General features: G+C 34.0%; 1 protein-coding gene and 1 pseudogene across 2 annotated transcripts; both read left to right on the forward strand.

Moving 5' to 3' along the window:
- Nucleotides 1-307: 307 nt before the first annotated feature.
- On the forward strand, nt 308-6,606 carry LOC110714105. Of its 2 annotated transcripts, none has more exons than XM_021892580.1 (9): nt 308-972; nt 1,942-2,050; nt 2,979-3,143; nt 3,238-3,343; nt 3,816-3,998; nt 4,856-5,021; nt 5,448-5,773; nt 6,020-6,109; nt 6,246-6,606. In XM_021892580.1, the coding sequence occupies exons 2-9, from the start codon at nt 2,036-2,038 to the stop codon at nt 6,305-6,307; spliced, it is 1,113 nt and encodes a 370-aa protein (XP_021748272.1). In that variant the 5' UTR covers nt 308-972; nt 1,942-2,035; the 3' UTR covers nt 6,308-6,606. The 2 variants fall into 2 exon arrangements, with proteins under 2 accessions (XP_021748272.1, XP_021748271.1); XM_021892579.1 differs by having other exon boundaries at nt 310-972; nt 6,243-6,606.
- Nucleotides 6,607-10,470: 3,864 nt separating this feature from the next.
- LOC110714104 lies at nt 10,471-17,343 on the forward strand (annotated as a pseudogene).
- The last annotated feature ends 135 nt before the right edge of the window (nt 17,344-17,478 follow it).

The raw sequence follows: 17,478 nt of genomic DNA on the forward strand, positions 1-17,478 counted from the left end.
AAATTAATATGCATGGCTCGATTCTTTTTTTTTTTTTCCCTAAAATATTATCTACCTTATTCTAATAAAAAAAAAAAAATATTAGAGAGTTTATAAATTGATGAAATCATAAAGGTTAAAAGGTAAGATATGAGTACATTATAATGTCCATGCAAAATATGATTTCCCTAAAAATAAAAAAAATAAATTAAAAATAAAATAAATTAAAGGGTGGTAGTTTTGAATTTTTTTTTTAAATGATAGTTATATTTTTAAAATTATGGTAGTTTTCTTTTGAAAATTATAAAAGATGAAAGGGGTATTTTGAGAAAGTAAAATTTATCACCTAAAACCCTCTTTCACTTATATATTATTATAGATAATATCATTTTCAATGGGACAAAGAAAAGAAAAAAAAAAAAAATGATATCACATTCAAAATTTTAAGACTTAGAGCTAAACCTGTTCTAACCCGAATCAAACAACTCGTTATTTTACTCGTAATTTTAATTTGTCTGGCGTGTGTGTATCACTGCTTTCAACATCTCACTATCATTCCCACTCCTCCATTTTTCTCTCTCTCCTCTGCTGTAACAGTACTGTTCAATCTGCAGCGTCAAACCCCCAAAACCAGTTTCCCAAAAACTTCGAAATTTCTCACCTAATTTTTCCTAATATCTTCTATTTTATTTCGACAATATTTATTCTTTCGAATTTCATTTTCTTCCTCCTAAAATTGTTATTACAGTAAATAATTTTGAAATCCGATTTTCTGTAATCTAGATTACCATTTTAGGAAACCCATTCTTCCATCTCGATGATATTCTTTCCCTTATTAGAGTTTAATAATAATAATTTTATTAATTATCACTGAAATATTTAATTCGTCGAAATTTCTTAGCTATTTTAGTTTCAAGTTCTCCGATTATTATAATATTTCACATTTTCTTGCCATTTTTTTGAAGGTTGCAGATAATTTATGCCTTAATTGAGGTAAATTAATTGCTAGATCTTTGCTTAAATTTGCTTCGTTGCGCTATGAATTTGTTCGATTGTTCAATTTTGCTGAATTGAGTGTTAATTTTTGCAAGGTGGATTTATTTAATTTTTTTTTTTGGAAAAGGGTACCTTTTTTTTTTTTTTATTTTTTTATTTTTTTATTTTTACATTTCAATGCAATTTGATTAGACTGAATATATTTGAATGTTTACATTGATCTGCATTAATAACAGTGTGTTTAGATGGGGTGGATTTGGTGATGAGTTGTTCTATTGTGGACTTGGGATATTTTTAGTTCAGTAGATATTTGGATATATGCTATAATTAACAAAGAGTCTAAGACTAATTGGGTACTTAGAATTGAATCGTCTTTTCGGGTTATTTGTGTAATGTTTTAATAGAGATTCAGATTTATGTATGACTCTTTAGACTGATTGAAGGATTGAGATTTTTGTTAGTTAGGGTTAACTAATGATGGGGAGGTAAAGTCTATCAAACTAATTGGCAAAGACTTTTGTGGATAAACCTAAGTTATGAAAATTTTACAAGGGGATTACTCTTATAAGGTATTGCATTATCAGAAGATAATTGCTTAATTATATAGTGATAAAATCAATGGTGAAAGTAAACAAGATTTTTTCGAAAAAGTCAAATGAGACCTATTAGGGAGTAGTGTAGTATGGCATGTTAATATCCTATGGAGAATTGGATATTTTTATACTTAAAACATGGTCTGTGATATATGAAGTAATTTTAATACTTAAGACCGATACAATTGATATGTTGACATTATACCAGTATTTCCAATTTTCCACTCGTTACATATACGTATATATATGCATGCATGTTTAATTGTAAGTTTCCTTTTGTATTTCCTAAATGCTACAAGTAATTCTATTATCGATACACCTGTAACTAACGAGTTTAACTCAAAACTCATCACCATTTTTTTTTTCTGTCCAGCTGCTGTGTTTCTGATATTGCTTCAATTGGATATTAAGAGTGCTTGCTTTGTCCAATTAGCATAGCAGTATGTGGCTGTATCTATTTTAGTGAAATGAAGACCTCACCGGTGCGTTTATCTTAACTTACTGCTTGTTCTATATGATATTCCCTTTAGAATGGTGTTGAAAACATTTAAATGGTTTTTTGATCAGTACACATTAGTTGTGGTGCTACGCCTGGCACCACCAGAAAACATGATTCATGTGCTCTTCACTGGTCTTCAAGTAATGTGCTTGACTACCTTTATCCTTCCTCTCCCTTATCTGTGCATTGACGTATATCAGCTGGACTTTATACTGTTTGTTTGGAAACACACTATCGTTAATGTTTTATGTTTAGCATCAGAGCCCACCATCACCAAACTTTTTATACCTTTGTGGCTTTGCTTCTTGCGACCATGTGTCGTTGTCGTGCACTTAACTGGGTATTGATTTGTAGATAGCTTTTGAGTACCATGTTGTGTTTAATTATCCTTAAAGAGCTTCGACTAGCCAGCCTAGCCTTAATGAGTTAATGTGTAGATTGTAGAATCAGAGAATCTTTTTTCTTCATGTTACTTGTTAGGTGTTTGGAAGAAACAGAAATGGGTGGGCAATGACAAGTGTCGAAGACATTCTTGCCTTTTATTCCGCCAATAAAATGCCTGTTAATATATGTTTTCCCTTTGTTATTATTCAATAATACTACTGATTAAAGTTAATATCTAGATTGTATGATCTTATCTCTATTCTCAACCATAAATTGGCTGGCGAAGAAGCTTTTTAGGCTCTATCCATGTAACGACGTTACTCCTTTGTTTTTTACGTCTTCATGTGAATGTTCAGGGATCATGTTTAAATTTGTGCTTATATGGCATGCACTATTTGCACATTAGGCATCCTTTTTTATTTTTATTTTTCATGTAGACTTTAGTGAGGACTTTTAGCAATCTTAGCATTAGTAGTCATATGTCCCTTTTATGTACTTCTTTTAATATGGCTTATGAATCCATGCAGGATTCTCAAAATACTCCTGAAAGACAGTCGACCAACCAAGCTTCACTTGATTCCCAAAGTGAGCAACAGAATAACAACAATCAAGAAGCTCCAGCCCCTGACTCAGGCTCAGCTGCTGTTTCAAGTAACGATGGGCGCAAAGTCTCTCGAGAAGATATTGAGCTTGTGAGGCAATCTGGTTTTGTTAACTTCTAATTTCCTGTACTTTTGATTTTATACCTTGCTTAACTAGCATATGTAAGCATATTATTCAATGCAGGTACAAAATTTAATTGAACGATGCTTACAACTGTATATGAATAGAGATGAGGTGGTTAAGACCCTCTTAAATCGTGCAAGGATTGATCCTGGATTTACTACCTTAGGTAGGATCTGCAAGCTATTGCAAATTTTGGATGTACTAAATGTGCATCGTGAAAAGAAATTCATCCATAGTAAAATATGATTGCTAATTACCTGGCCAATTGTACTTGACTCATGGGCACGAAAAAATGGTGATAGATATGATGTTTTTTTTTTTTTTTTTTCCTTCTGGATGTTATATTTGATGATTCATTCATGACGATTATTGATACTTTTTCTGTCAAGAAATGTGCGGGTAATGCTGATTGAGACCAACAGCCTTATGTTAAGCTCCCTAATTTTTACTGAGAAAAATTAACGCACAAATTTTTAGCTTATCTGCCTATCTCTTCCCCCTCCTATTGCTTAGTGTGAAGTTCATCATGGTAGCTACAATTTTTTTTCTGGGAGATTCTTTTTGGTTTGGTTATGGAATATAGGCTCTTTTTATATTGTAGTTCTGATCAATTTTTTTGTTCCATCTCATTTGAGTAGTATGGCAGAAGCTGGAAGAAGAAAATGCTGATTTTTTCAGGGCTTATTACATAAGGCTTAAATTGAAGAAGCAGATTGTTTTGTTCAATCATCTTCTCGAGCATCAGTATCATCTGATGAAATATGCTGTACCTCCAAAAGTTCCATTGGCTCCTATCCAAAATGGAATTCATCCTATGCCTGGTAATTATTCTGTACCTCCAAAAGTTATGTGCAATCCGATTGCTTTGTTTTATTTAAAAAAATTGTAATTGCTGTGTGGCTGTCCCAATGCACGCTGTCAGGATGTTTTCTTTTTGGGACAAGATACAAATTTCTACTAAATGATGCCAATATCTACTCATAGAAGTGAGACCTGTTTCTCCTCTTTCTTATACCCTCGTAGTCTAAGACTTAAAATCTAATGTGGTATTAAGTTTGTGTCTCTGTGATTCCTTGCTGTTAAGGAGCTTCATATCTTGACTTCCTGGGTCCTCTTGATGTTTAATGTTTCTGAATATGTTTATGTGATATGTGGTTTCTTCCTTTTGACATCAATAACTTAGTAGCAGAAATGCAGAATTCTTGATGAATGCACCCTTATTCATATCCAGACTAGATTGGTACAGAAGTTATTTCTCCTTAGGCTATAGAAAACGTAGATAAGTACTGAAATGAGGCTCTACGTGGTGGTAGTCTCAGTGTGGGTGAAGCTTCAGGATAGTTTTTGTATGGGAATTTTCTTTGTGCTTTTTACAGCAATAATTTTAATCACTTGTCATACTTGAGAAGCAATAATATGAAGGGAATATCAATAAATCAATTACTTTACAGCTTCCCAATATTAATTTGCCTTTCAACCAATCGCATTTTCTCATCAGTTATGTGCTTGATTTTACGAGTATAGAAAGTTAATTGTTATAAGACATCCTAAATAAGAATATTTGGACAATTATTCAAGGATGGGGGTATTATTAATTTTTTAGACTTTATTTATTTATTTTAATTTTTAAATTCTCTGTCATATTTTGGATTATTAACTTCAATCATCTGCACTGCAGTTAACAACATGCCTATGGGTTACCCTGTCCTACAACCACCTCCGATTCCGGCCCCTGGTCAGCCTCATCTTGATTCTATGAACCATGGACTATCCAACTGCCATGTGGTCAATGGAGTCCCTGCACCCAGTAATTTTCAACCCATGAGAATGAATTCTGGGAATGAGTGAGTGTCTCTTCAATAATTACTATTTTGGTATCTTACCAATACTTCAGCACACTGGCTTTAATTCTCATTAGTCTCAGTTACTATGTGCAACTTTGCTAGACTGTTAAATTATGCCCAAAATCTGGTGAAAATCTTTGTTTTATAGTTGAAATTTCAATTTCCAGCAGAGTACTAATTTTGGGTGTAGCAAGTTTTAAATCCAATTTTGAAAGTAAACTAGAAAGCTACACAATCTTGCATCAAGCATTTTGTAGAACTAGATTAATTAAATATATACTCGTACTACGTATTTAGTTCTTTTGTTGCTGTTATTTAATTTCCTTCTTACTGGTGGGGGAGTATGAAGAATTCATTTTTGTACCCTCTTTTTTCTTTATTATAATTGGTGTGAGGTTTTGCTTACCATTGTTATTTACCCCCTAGTATGGTGATGGAAAGTACCTCAGCTGAAGCTGCACCAGTGATTCCGCCCAGTAGTGGCATGTCGTCCATGTCGGACATGCCCATCAGTCCAACTTCAGTGGCATCCAGCGGGCATTTTCCATTCACTGCTTCTGAGTTGCCTGGAATGGGAGTTGATACTTCAGCACTTGATACAGCATTTCAGTCTGACGTGGGAAGTTCAATTGGATTGCAGCTGCCATCTGATGGAGGTGCTGGAAATTCCAAAGATTCCCTTCGTTCTTTGGCTCAAATTCCCTGGAATTTCAGCCTTTCTGATCTAACAGCAGATTTATCGAACTTGGGAGGTTATTATCATCTGCCCTCTTTTTTTTTTATTATTTTTTTATTTTTAATTTTACATAATACTTCAGTGAGTTTAATGGTTATTGCGAATATACTGTGATTCATTGTTATACATCTGAAAAGATACTTGGTTGTTGTAAACTGTGTACACTGGTCAGTGGCCAATTGTTCATTTAACTTCCAAATATATGTTAACATGCTTCCTTTCCGGTATGCTTGTTGGTTACATTCTCTTTGAAATTCTGTAGATCTTGGACCATTGGGAAATTATCCTGGCTCGCCTTTTCTGCCTTCGGATTCTGATATCTTACTTGATTCTCCAGATAATGAAGATATAGGTATCGAATCTCCCCCCCCCCCCCCCCTCTCTCTTCTTTTCTTCTTTTTTTTTTCCACTAATGCTAATGCTTATATTGAGAGGAAAACAATTATTTACTTAAAAATAACTTCTTTTTATTTTTTATGATTCAGTAGAGGAGTTCTTTGTAGATTCAGTTCCTGGACCAGGTCCTCAATCCGACGAGGAGAAGCCTTGAGTTAAGTTCTGATCTGTCCCTTCGCTTTTAGAGAGCTGTGCCTTTGGACCAGGAATAATAATCCAAAGATGGAAAAGAACGGCACTTATTTCCATCTGAGGCATTTTGGAGATGATCAGATTGCTTCCTGTAGGATGTAGGATCCCATTGCCTGTTGTCAGATGTTAACAAGAACTTAATGATGATTGTTCATTTGTTCTCTGTTGTGTCACTGTATGCCAATGACTATACTTTGAAAACTCATCTTGTATATGTTATGTTAAATACCAGTCTTGATCCATTCTCTTCTGTTGTGTTCATGCTTTGTGTACTGGTTTAAATTCAGTCTTGATGAGAACCTTAGAAACAGGTACCCTTTTTCAATTGTTTTCCCAATCTCATCTTAAGCAAGATGAAGACCATGATTCTTCCCTATCTTTTGGAATATTATACTCCTTGTTCACAATTCCAAGGTATTCATCTTACGACTTGAGGTCATTGATTCGATTCCTATCCCCTGTGGTTCTTGAGGTTGATGATTCCAACCTCCGCACATTTCCTATTAGAGATTCCGGTCTAGTAGAGTTCTTCTTTGTAAACATTAAAGGAATAAAAATACGACAATTTATCTAATCATGAATTTAATCGTTATGCAATATTTAACTCGCATTATTGTTTTCTGTTAAATTGTCACCATTAATTACATTCTACGTACTCTGTATAAAAAAAATTCTTGTTTGGTTGGTAGAAATTTGGAGCTACTCAACATTATCTGACTTGGTCTTTTGCGAAAAAAGTTGACTTTTCAACAAACCACTCAAAATAAAAAAAAAATATATATGCTTGACTTGTTTTCATAGTCATAAGTCAATGCTTATTTGTCACTGACGACTAACACTGTTTTCTCTCTCATCGATAGTATATGTACATTATTGTACTAGTTGTAGTTTGTCATTTTTTTACATTCCAAATTAAATCAACGAAATTTCCTTCCAATTTCCCAAAAACTACTCCCATTTTCTCCTTTATTAATTCTTCTTTGTTTCTTCCATCAAAATAAAAAAGAAATTGTTCAGTGTTTGGCTCATATACTTTTGTTTCAAATTTTGGTGCTAAATTCAGAGTGACTGGTGTTGAAATTCATCTTATACTAGGAAATCCACCAAACAGGCCCTTATAATACCAAGGTTTGATCAAACTCTCCTTTGTTATGTGATCAATGGTCACTTTAATTTTACTGCATTTTTTTTTTTTTTGGTTTAACATAATTTTTCGAACTAACCAACTTGCACATTTCATGAAGTATATTAAACCTTGTTGCACATTTCCCAAGACATAATTTTGTTATGTTAAACCTTGTTGCACATTTCCCAAGACATAATTTGTTAATGTTGATTAACAAAGTGAAGGGTTTGAGATTAAGGGTAGGAGAGAGAAAAGGGGAAAATTAATCAACTACCACCTGCCACGGCCTCTCACCGACACCGCCCACCAGCAACAACATCCACCACCACCCACATCCACCCTCTCTTTGACCCAACCACCACCACCACCACCCTAGCTCGTAACCACCTTCTCACCACCACCATGACCCGAAACCCCATCAGCCAAATCAAACCAACACCACAACCATAACCCAATTACCCAAAACTCACCCCTCCAAATCGAACTAACCAACTTCGCAACCGTAATCCAATCACCACAACCAAGATCTGAAACCCCTCCATAACCACCAAAACCAACTAACCTCGCCCAGCTCACAACCACCACATACCCAAATCAATTTTAGGGTTTGATTATGAGGAGAATCGGCGACTATAACAAGGGAAAAAGGAGTCAGCGGCGACTTTGACAAGGGAAAAGGAGGTCGATGACTCGATCGACGATGGTTGTGAGAGCGAAAAGAAGAAAGAGATCGAAGCTAAAACAAGGTTTGTGCCTTCGTGGTGGTTGGAGGATTTCTAGAAATTTCGGTCGGAGATGGTGCTTAGGTGGATTCGGTGTTGGAGGTGGCCGATTGTGTAGGGAATTTTGGGTTGGGTCGTGGTTATGAGAAATATAGTGGTGGCGGCCTGGCGGCGGTGACCGCTAAGAGGGAGGTAATGATGGTGGTGGATGTGGTTGTGAGGGAGGAGAGAGATTGGGATTAGGGTAAATCATGAATGAATTAATGTAGGTTAATATGTTAATAACATATAATCTTATTCAGTTAAGGTGTGTTATTGAAATTAAGTAAGGGTAGATTGGTCCTTTTACACAAAAAAATTTACCATAGATGAAAATATTTACTTTGTTGCACATTATGTGTAACTTCCGTTTTTGGAAATTGTTGCACATAATATATAACGGAGGAAGTATAAAAATAGTGAAAAAAAGTTAATAATATTCTCCCTTTGATTCCCACCTTATAATTATCCTACTTCCTCCGTTATATATTAATTGCAACTTTTGCTATTTAGGAGTGGTACACATTTGTTGCAACTTTTTATTTCTTTCTTTTTTTGGTAAATTTTTTCCTATAAAATTACTACTTTACCCTATACTTAAAAATTCATTATATCAATTACATAATATAATCTGATTACATTAAACCCTTTATCCAACATCATTAATTAAATGATCCCCACAAAATTTACTCATCAACCAACCTCATTCAGTGAACCTAACCAATTCATTGCTATTTTTTCAGATTTGGGGAAATTTCAAAACCCTTGTTCATCTGGGTTCATCTTGGTTCATCTTCTTCCTCCATGAATTTCTCTCTCCTTCCTTGATCTAACCCAACAAATCGTCACACTTCCTCTGTGATGTAACCCACGAATTTGCTTGAAAAAACCCAACGAATTTGCTGAATAAACCAACGAACCCCCACGAATTTCTTGAAAAAACCCACGAAACCCACGAAATAACTTACAAAACCCACCTATTCCTTCAAAAACCGACGATCTCCTCTCCAAACCCTCAAATCTACGATTAAATATGGTGAATTTTAAGGCACTAGTAGACACAATCTTTGGGGGTGAGTGACGGTGGTTGTTCTAGGTTGGTTTTGGCTGAGAGGGTGCGTATTCAAGGTGGTTTAAGTTGAGAGGGTTTAGTTTTAGGGAGGTTTGGGCTTGGAGAAGGTGGTTTTCTGGTCTTTCAGTTGGAGAGGGAGTGGTTTTATGGTTGTTCGGGTGTGTGTGGCTGGTTTCAGGGTGGTTCGGGTAGAGACGGGGTGATTTCACGGTGGTTCAAGTTGAGATGGGGTGATTTCACGGTGGTTCAAGTTGAGATGGGGTGATTTCACGGTGGTTCAAGTTGAGATGGGGTGATTTCACGGTGGTTCAAGTTGAGATGGGGTGATTTCACGGTGTGAGGTGGGTGGTTTAAGGGTGGCTGGTATTCAGCTACGGTGGTGGGCTTGGTGCTGTTGGTGGTGGTTACTCATTGATTAATTACCTTCATTTTCTCTCTCCTACCTTAATGATCTATTCTTTAATTTATTAATATACCATTACTAGGTTAAGTCCCGTGCATGATAATTAAATTTTACAATAAATAAATTACAAATAATGGTGTAAATTCAACATTAATTTATCTAAAAAAATTATTTGTAACAAAATAACTTAAATTTTAGTTTATACCAATGCCAAAAACTGAAATACGTAAAGGTTATTGAATTGGATTGTATAAAAAAAAAATATAATAATAGAAATTTAGAAGAGAGTGAGGGATAGTTCAAGTACTTAGTGCTCCCCTTCCGGTCCCAAGTGATCTTGGGATCGATTTTCATCACCCGCCCTTATTTAGAAGCTATAAGGTTTTATATAATAAAATAAAAGTATTAGCTTAGATTTGTACCCATATGCGAATTAATATAAATCTATCCTTAATTTAATAACACATTTTCACAGAAATATGAAAATTTATTTGATTTCATTTTACTTTAGAATAATTAATATTTCGTAATTAATTTTTTAAATATATTTTTAGTGATTAGTAGGAGTTTATTTTATTTTATTTTATTTTATTTTTAATAATCATATAAATATTAGAGTAATTAGATTAAATTTTCCAATATATGTTATGATACTATAATAGAAAGATTTTGTTCTTATAAACGTTATATAATTTTAAGATTTACTATATAAAGTATGCTACCAAATGATATATTTTTAATTAAAATAAATTTTATTGTCAAATGATGAAAGTTGGAGAAAAAAAATTGATATTGATATTGGAAAATAATATATTACAACACCTTATTTTTAATCTATCTTAGTATTTATGTAACTAAAAGTTTCCTAGTATATAAAATATATGTACAAAAAATTGAGTATAATGGGATTAAATATGTTGTTTAAATGGAAATAACTATTATTGTAGGTTATAAAATGAATGTCATTAAAATATCGCAAAAAAAAAAAGGTAAGAAAAAAAGGCGGGAAATTTTTTAACCAGGAAATGACAAGTGTCATTCCAGGTTTCGCTTTTAGTATAGGTTTATAGATAGATGAAATTTTGTCTTAAAATCCGTGCCGGGGCTGAAAGTTGCAACTAATATGTACCGAGGTAGTACTCATACAATCATTGTATGTTGTCCCTACATACAACATCACTAGAAATTTGACATCATAAAAAAAAAGAAAGAAAATTAGGAGTAAAATATAAGTTGAATTCTAATGGAACATGGGCCCATTATTATAGCAAATAAATAAAAACATGACAAAGTAAGGTTGTATGTATAGCCTTTACCAACTTTTGTGCCTCTGCCCTTCTCTACTGTTGCAATTATTACAAATCAAGTACTCTTATGAGTTAGTCAAATAAAGTGTATGGAGTACTGTACATCAAATTTTTTGAAATGCTTGTCATCTAATATGAACATTTACTTATGGGCTGGGTGGGCGGCTACTTGGAATTGGAGGAGAGATAGAACATGTGGGCGCTCAACTATTATGTCTTATTAGTGTCTTACTGCTACATTTTTTTTTCTTTGTCTCTCTGTTTTTTATTAGTTGACACGTTTTGACTTTAGCACTATTTATACACCTCCCTTTGACCATGTTAAATGATATAAATGTGAAGAAAAATATAATCAATTGGGATCTTATTAGATTCGTCACAATGTATATTTCAAAATATCAACTTTTTATAATCGTTACTTATCGGTAATTAAGATATTAATGATTGAATTTGTGCATTGACAAACGTGACTAAAGAAATGTGTCAACTAAAAATAAACGGAGGAAGTATTTCTTAAAAATGGATCCTACTACAGTACTACTCCTATATGTTGGTCACTTTGATGCAGTAATTAATATATTCTTAGTCCTTACCTTCTTTTCTACTCTGTATTTAAAGATTGTCATTATGTTCATTTTAGAGAATCATGAATCTTTTAATAAGCACATGACTATAAGTTTCGTAATGTCTAACATGATGAATTGTCCTAGAGAATGTCATATGCTCGTAAATAAACACCATCATTATAATTGTGGCCTTGTGGGCTTATGGAATTTGGGTTACCTACAACATCCGAGATCAAACTAGGATGAGCTTTTTTATTAAGAAAAGATTAATGCTATTGTTCATAGTTTTTAAAATACATAGATAATAAATTTGAGCTTAATATTTGGCATTTCTACAATAGAGGGAGTATGTTAGGAGATTTAGGAGGAAGTTAGTTTCTTATTGTTGAAGTTCATAGTTTCCTATTTACATAATAAGAGCTATGGTAGTTTTCTTATTCTAGTAGGACTGTAGGACTAGGTCTTGTTAGTCAAAATAAAGGTGGTTAGATTCATCAAATCAAGTTGATTAGACAATAGAAATTTATAACATACAATTGGCTATAAAGTAAAACACATTGTAGATGTAATTAAGTAATTAATTAATTTGGGTGCAATAAACCACCATTATAATATTCTTGTGTGTTATTCTTTTTGTTTTTGCAGTATAGTTCCTATTGCTGCATTTGAAGCATACCGTGATGTGCACCCCCATTGAATTTCCCTCTCCCTCATCCGCTAAAAGTTTGTTTGTGGGTGGTCTTGGGAGTGGTCAAATGGTGGTATTGGTGGTCAAAAGGATAATATAGGGTTGATTTCGCAGTTATTAAGAAATTTAAATAAAAAAAATAAAAACATATTTGAAAGATAAATTTATATGGGGTTTATAAAAAAAGTAGAGAGATAAAGTATTAAAATACGTGAAAAAACAAAATTTTATATGGGAAAACTAATTTTGCACAAATATTGTTATAAATTGATGGATATTTTAATGCAAATGGGTCGATCATTTTGGAACTAAAATCAAGCCAAAAGGGTTGAAGTTTTGGGGACAGAGGGAGTAAATATAAACACCCTTTCATCATGTAACCGGTCATCTAGGATAAAATAAATACCCTCAAAAGTTCGGAATGTTAAAAAACATCACAAAGTTGAGATTAAATGTTAATCGGCCAAAGTTGAGAATTATAAAACCAATTTTTCCAATAGTATTTCTATTATCTATGTATTTAATGTTCATAATATATGAGCTATATATTTATAATATTGAACCATTTGTTCATTCGGAAACAAGTGTGTAATGAGTATAATTTTCAAGTGGGCACTTGTTGGTACAATCAAGGCCTTAAGGGAGTGCAGTTAGTGACGAATGGAGATGCATATCTCTTTCCCTTAACCACATTTTTATGTAAGAGGCTGGAACAATTTTAATATATGGGAGTGATATGATCATCCATTTTGGATAGAGGGAATATTATGTTTCAATATTTTCTAGCTGATATTCTCAATTGTGTTCTACAGTTACTGATAAGTAATTTTACTATATTGCTGAACTTGTAGATGGATATGTTGGCTGGAGCTTGCCACTTGCGCCATCTCCAGCTCAAGGCATACAGATAGTGATCCTTATCCAGGATAAACTTCTCATCATGTCAAGCAGTTGGGAGCCTACTGAAATTGTTGTGATCGACAATGGAGACAAAGTAAAAAGGTGAATCTCAAAATAAATTCATCAAATGACTAGCAAAATAGGTAGAAAATAATAATTCAAGATATATAATAGTTTGATATCAGGTTGTTTTAATAAATGTTAGATAAAACTCGTAAGAGTAACTACATGGCCGCAATATACCTTATCTGTTAGCAATTATTGTCCATACATGCGTGCACATTGCTATGATTCTGACTAAAAATTATGTCTTTCAGGAAACCGGTGCTGTCACCAGAAATAAATAATACTCGTAAAGTGTTATTTGGCTCATCCAGAGGATCTTTGTGCTTTGGGTTGCTCTATCCTAAACCAGCAAAAATTCTGGATCCCAAGGATATTTTTGTGCAAAGATGGAATAAGATAATTCTCATCTCATGTGTTTTGGCTTTGGGCTGTGATCCATTATTCTTCTACATCCCAGTTATAGAGGAAAGAAAAAATGCATCAAGTTGGATGATAGTCTCAAAATCATTTCAAGTATTCTTCGCACATTTATGGATTTTTGCTATCTACTTCATATCATCTTGCAGTTCTATACTGGGTTTGTCTCTCCATCCTCTCGAGTGGTTGAGAGAATTGAATTAATCAAGGACCAAGCTGCTATAGCTAAAAGATATCTATTTTCATACTTTATAATAGATTTATTAGCCATACTACCCCTTCCGCAGGTAACTTTCTAAAACACACTCACAATGATCTGTCCCTTGGTGTTTGGTAACTTTTTTAATTTTTGGTTGTGGAGTTGCATTGCTATGTGTCACTTAGGATCATCTTTTAATAAGGAGCAATCTTTTGAAGACATTCAAAAACAGGAAAAAAAAACATGGTAGAGACTAGAGATAACTTGGTCTTAGTATTTTAAGTAATTCCCTCTTCCTTCCCTGTTTTCTCTCAGTTGGCAGTTTATGTTATCATTCCAAATCTGGATGGTGGTTCTTTGACGTCAGAGGGCCTGTTAAAATTAGTGATTTTCATCCAATATGTTCCAAGGGTTATTCGGATTTATCCTTTGTACAAGTATTTTCAAAGGACATCCGGCATGATCAGTGATACCATATGGGCTGGAGCTGCATTCTATTTATTTCTCTATATGGTAGCTAGCCATGTAAGTATTCACTCTAGTTCTTTTATTTTTCACTGCTTTTGAGAACTTATTGACTAGTGTTAAATAAGTTATCATGGACCATGTTGGAATTTGAAACCGCAGGTGGTTGGAGCATCTTGGTATCTGTTTGCCATTGATCGGCAGGGAATATGCTGGCGCAAGTCTTGTATGGGACAAGGGTGCTATCATATGTTTTCATTTTGCAAAGATGAAAGCGGAGACAACTACACATTTAACAGTTCGTACTGCTCCCTTGAGGATCCTAACCAAATCATCGGTTCTACTTTCTTTAACTATGGCTTATTCTATGATGCTCTTCGATCAGAAGTGGTACAGTCTACTCATACATTAGCGAAACTCTCCTACTGCTTCTGGTGGGGCCTTCGGAGTCTTAGGTAAGTACTTTATCAATCCAGTGGTTTTTGGGGTATCATTGAATTTCGTCTTTCTAAGTGAGTTTCTAAGACTTTAACTTTGACTACATTTACTTAATACATAAAAGTAAAATTATGTCACAATGTGGTGGATTTGCTTTCAATGTCTACTGTAAATTAAGGACTTAATAATCAAAATTGTACATTTAGACATGGTAGTAAATTGTTGCATTTATTAGAATTTAGTTAGACAGGATACTTGAAATGCTAAGGCTATACTTTGTAAGTTTGTATATGTTTATTTAATATATCAACTTCTCTTGCATTGCAGCTCTTGTGGTCAAGATCTTAACACAAGTAGTAACTATTTTGGGGAGAACTTATTTGCCGTGTTAATTTGTGTTGCTGGACTGAGTCTGTTTGCATTCCTGATTGGGAACATGCAGGCAAGTTTCTCAACATGGCTATTTGGTTACTCGTATTGATTTTCTTTGGATTTAAAGTATTAAACTATATGTTTTTTGAATTTAAAGTATTAAACTATATGTTATTTGGATTTGAACTATATATTCTTTACTAGATAGTAGTATTTAATACAAATTTTATTTGGAGTTTTGGTACTGATATATGACCCATATATATAAATATATGAATAGAAACTAAACTAGAAGTGTTATTGAGTTTGAAATATTACATTTACTAAAAAAAGGTTGCTCCACATTATGTGCAACAAATGTTTCTTTCCTTTTGTTTTAACTTTCATTTATTTTAGGGTCATGCTATTTTGTTTTAACTTTCATGTTTGTTGATTTTTATTCATGTTCTTTAAATTTGACCTTTAAGTTCTTTGGGGGATGCACAAATCAATAATTGTGTTGGATGTCTGTTAAATAGAAATATCTGCAAATGATACTTTCAACTGGTGGCTTGGGAAAGGACAGAAAGGAGAAAAAGCAAGCTGTAGAGCAATGGATGTCTCGTCGTTTGTTGCCAGGGGATTTAAAAGAGAGGATTAGAAGGCATCATGAGTACGTTTGGCAAGAAACTAGAGGTGTTAGTGAAGAAAATTTAATTGTTTCCCTTCCTAGGGACCTTAGAATGGACATAAAGCGGCATCTTGGCTTGGATCTTGTAATAAGAGTTAGTACATCTGCAATTAATCCTTATTACGAACAATTTTTTTGTTTTTTGTTTTAACAAAGTTTTTCCCCCTCAAACAGTCAATCATGATTTACGCTGTAGAGTTTTTTGCGTTGTGTAGGTTCCACAGATTGCAAATTTGGACGAGAATCTAAAAGATGCAATGTGTGATCACCTGAAACCAGTGCTTTATACTAAAAACAGCTACATTGTACGAGAGGGTGATCCAGTTAACGAGATGCTCTTTACTATGAGAGGTAGCCTATTGTCTATGAGCACAAATGGGGGAAGAACTGGTTTCTTTAATTCTGTTTCCCTCAAAGCTGGTGATTTCTGTGGGGAAGAGTTGCTCACATGGGCCCTAGATCCGCGGTCCTCTTCCAATCTTCCCATTTCAACTAGGACTTTAAAAACTGAGACAGAAGTTGAAGCCTTTGCACTAATGCCTGATGATCTGAAGTTTGTGGCTTCGGAATTTCGTAGTCTTCACAGTAAGCAGCTACAACACACCTTCAGGCAAGTCTCTCTCTCCCAGGTTGTCAAACAATATATCATTGCTGAAGGCTGAGGTTTTAGGAAAATGTTTTAAGATGAATGCATCACCAGAGAATATTCTGTTGTTTAATGCTGAACTTCAGTCCTTGAATTGGTGATTTGCAACAAAATTTGAAGTTCTGTCTAAATAGTCTTAACTTCTTAGATGATTATCATTTTTGATGTGCCAAAAACTTATGTAATCACCTGTAAATTGTGTCTATTGCGATGCATTCAGGTTTTATTCAATACAGTGGAGGACATGGGCGGCCTGTTTCATACAGCCAGCATGGCGGCGATACTATAGAAGGAAGCTTGAGAAATCTTTATAAGAGGCTGAAGAATACGCTCTTGCCAAGGAGGGTGGAAGCTCACCAAGCTTTGGTGTCACAATTTATGCATCAAGGTTTGCTGACAATGCACTTCGCAACCGACGTAATGCTCCACGAAACAACAGAATTCCACCAAGGTCACCCCTCCTCAACTTGCAAAAGCCAACTGAACCTGATTTCACGTCATTCTGACAATGGTTATCCACTTTGACTTTCGGAGCCCTTCCATTCCAAGTTAATGTTTCTTCCTACTCTTAAGGAGTCTTAACCTTGATGTTTAGATAATCTCCAATCAACATCTTCATCATTTATAATTTGTGAACCGTTAGGATCAGATAATGTCCAGTTTGCAGCATAAGTGATACTTGTCAATTTTAATTTCAGTATTTGTGTAACCATTTACCATTGTTTGTTTCAGTACTAAGTATCCGAGATCAGGTCTCATGCCATATGATCTGACAATGCAAGGGGTCAATCTGTCTTTCAGTATATGTGTAATTATATACCATACCAAATACTATAGTTATTGTTAAAAACTTGTATTATACTATTATGTGCATGATTAATTTCCCCATCAGTAACTCCATATATCCATTGTCAATACCTCATTTGAATCTGTCACAACATCAACTAATGAATGACAATTTACATATATATTTGTAAAAGTAATGCAACCATCTTCACGAGAGCTGGGAAGATGTAAATTATTTAAGGACCATGCTT

Source organism: Chenopodium quinoa, unplaced genomic scaffold (assembly GCF_001683475.1).
Source record: "Chenopodium quinoa cultivar QQ74 unplaced genomic scaffold, ASM168347v1, whole genome shotgun sequence".
Taxonomy (NCBI): domain Eukaryota; kingdom Viridiplantae; phylum Streptophyta; class Magnoliopsida; order Caryophyllales; family Amaranthaceae; genus Chenopodium; species Chenopodium quinoa.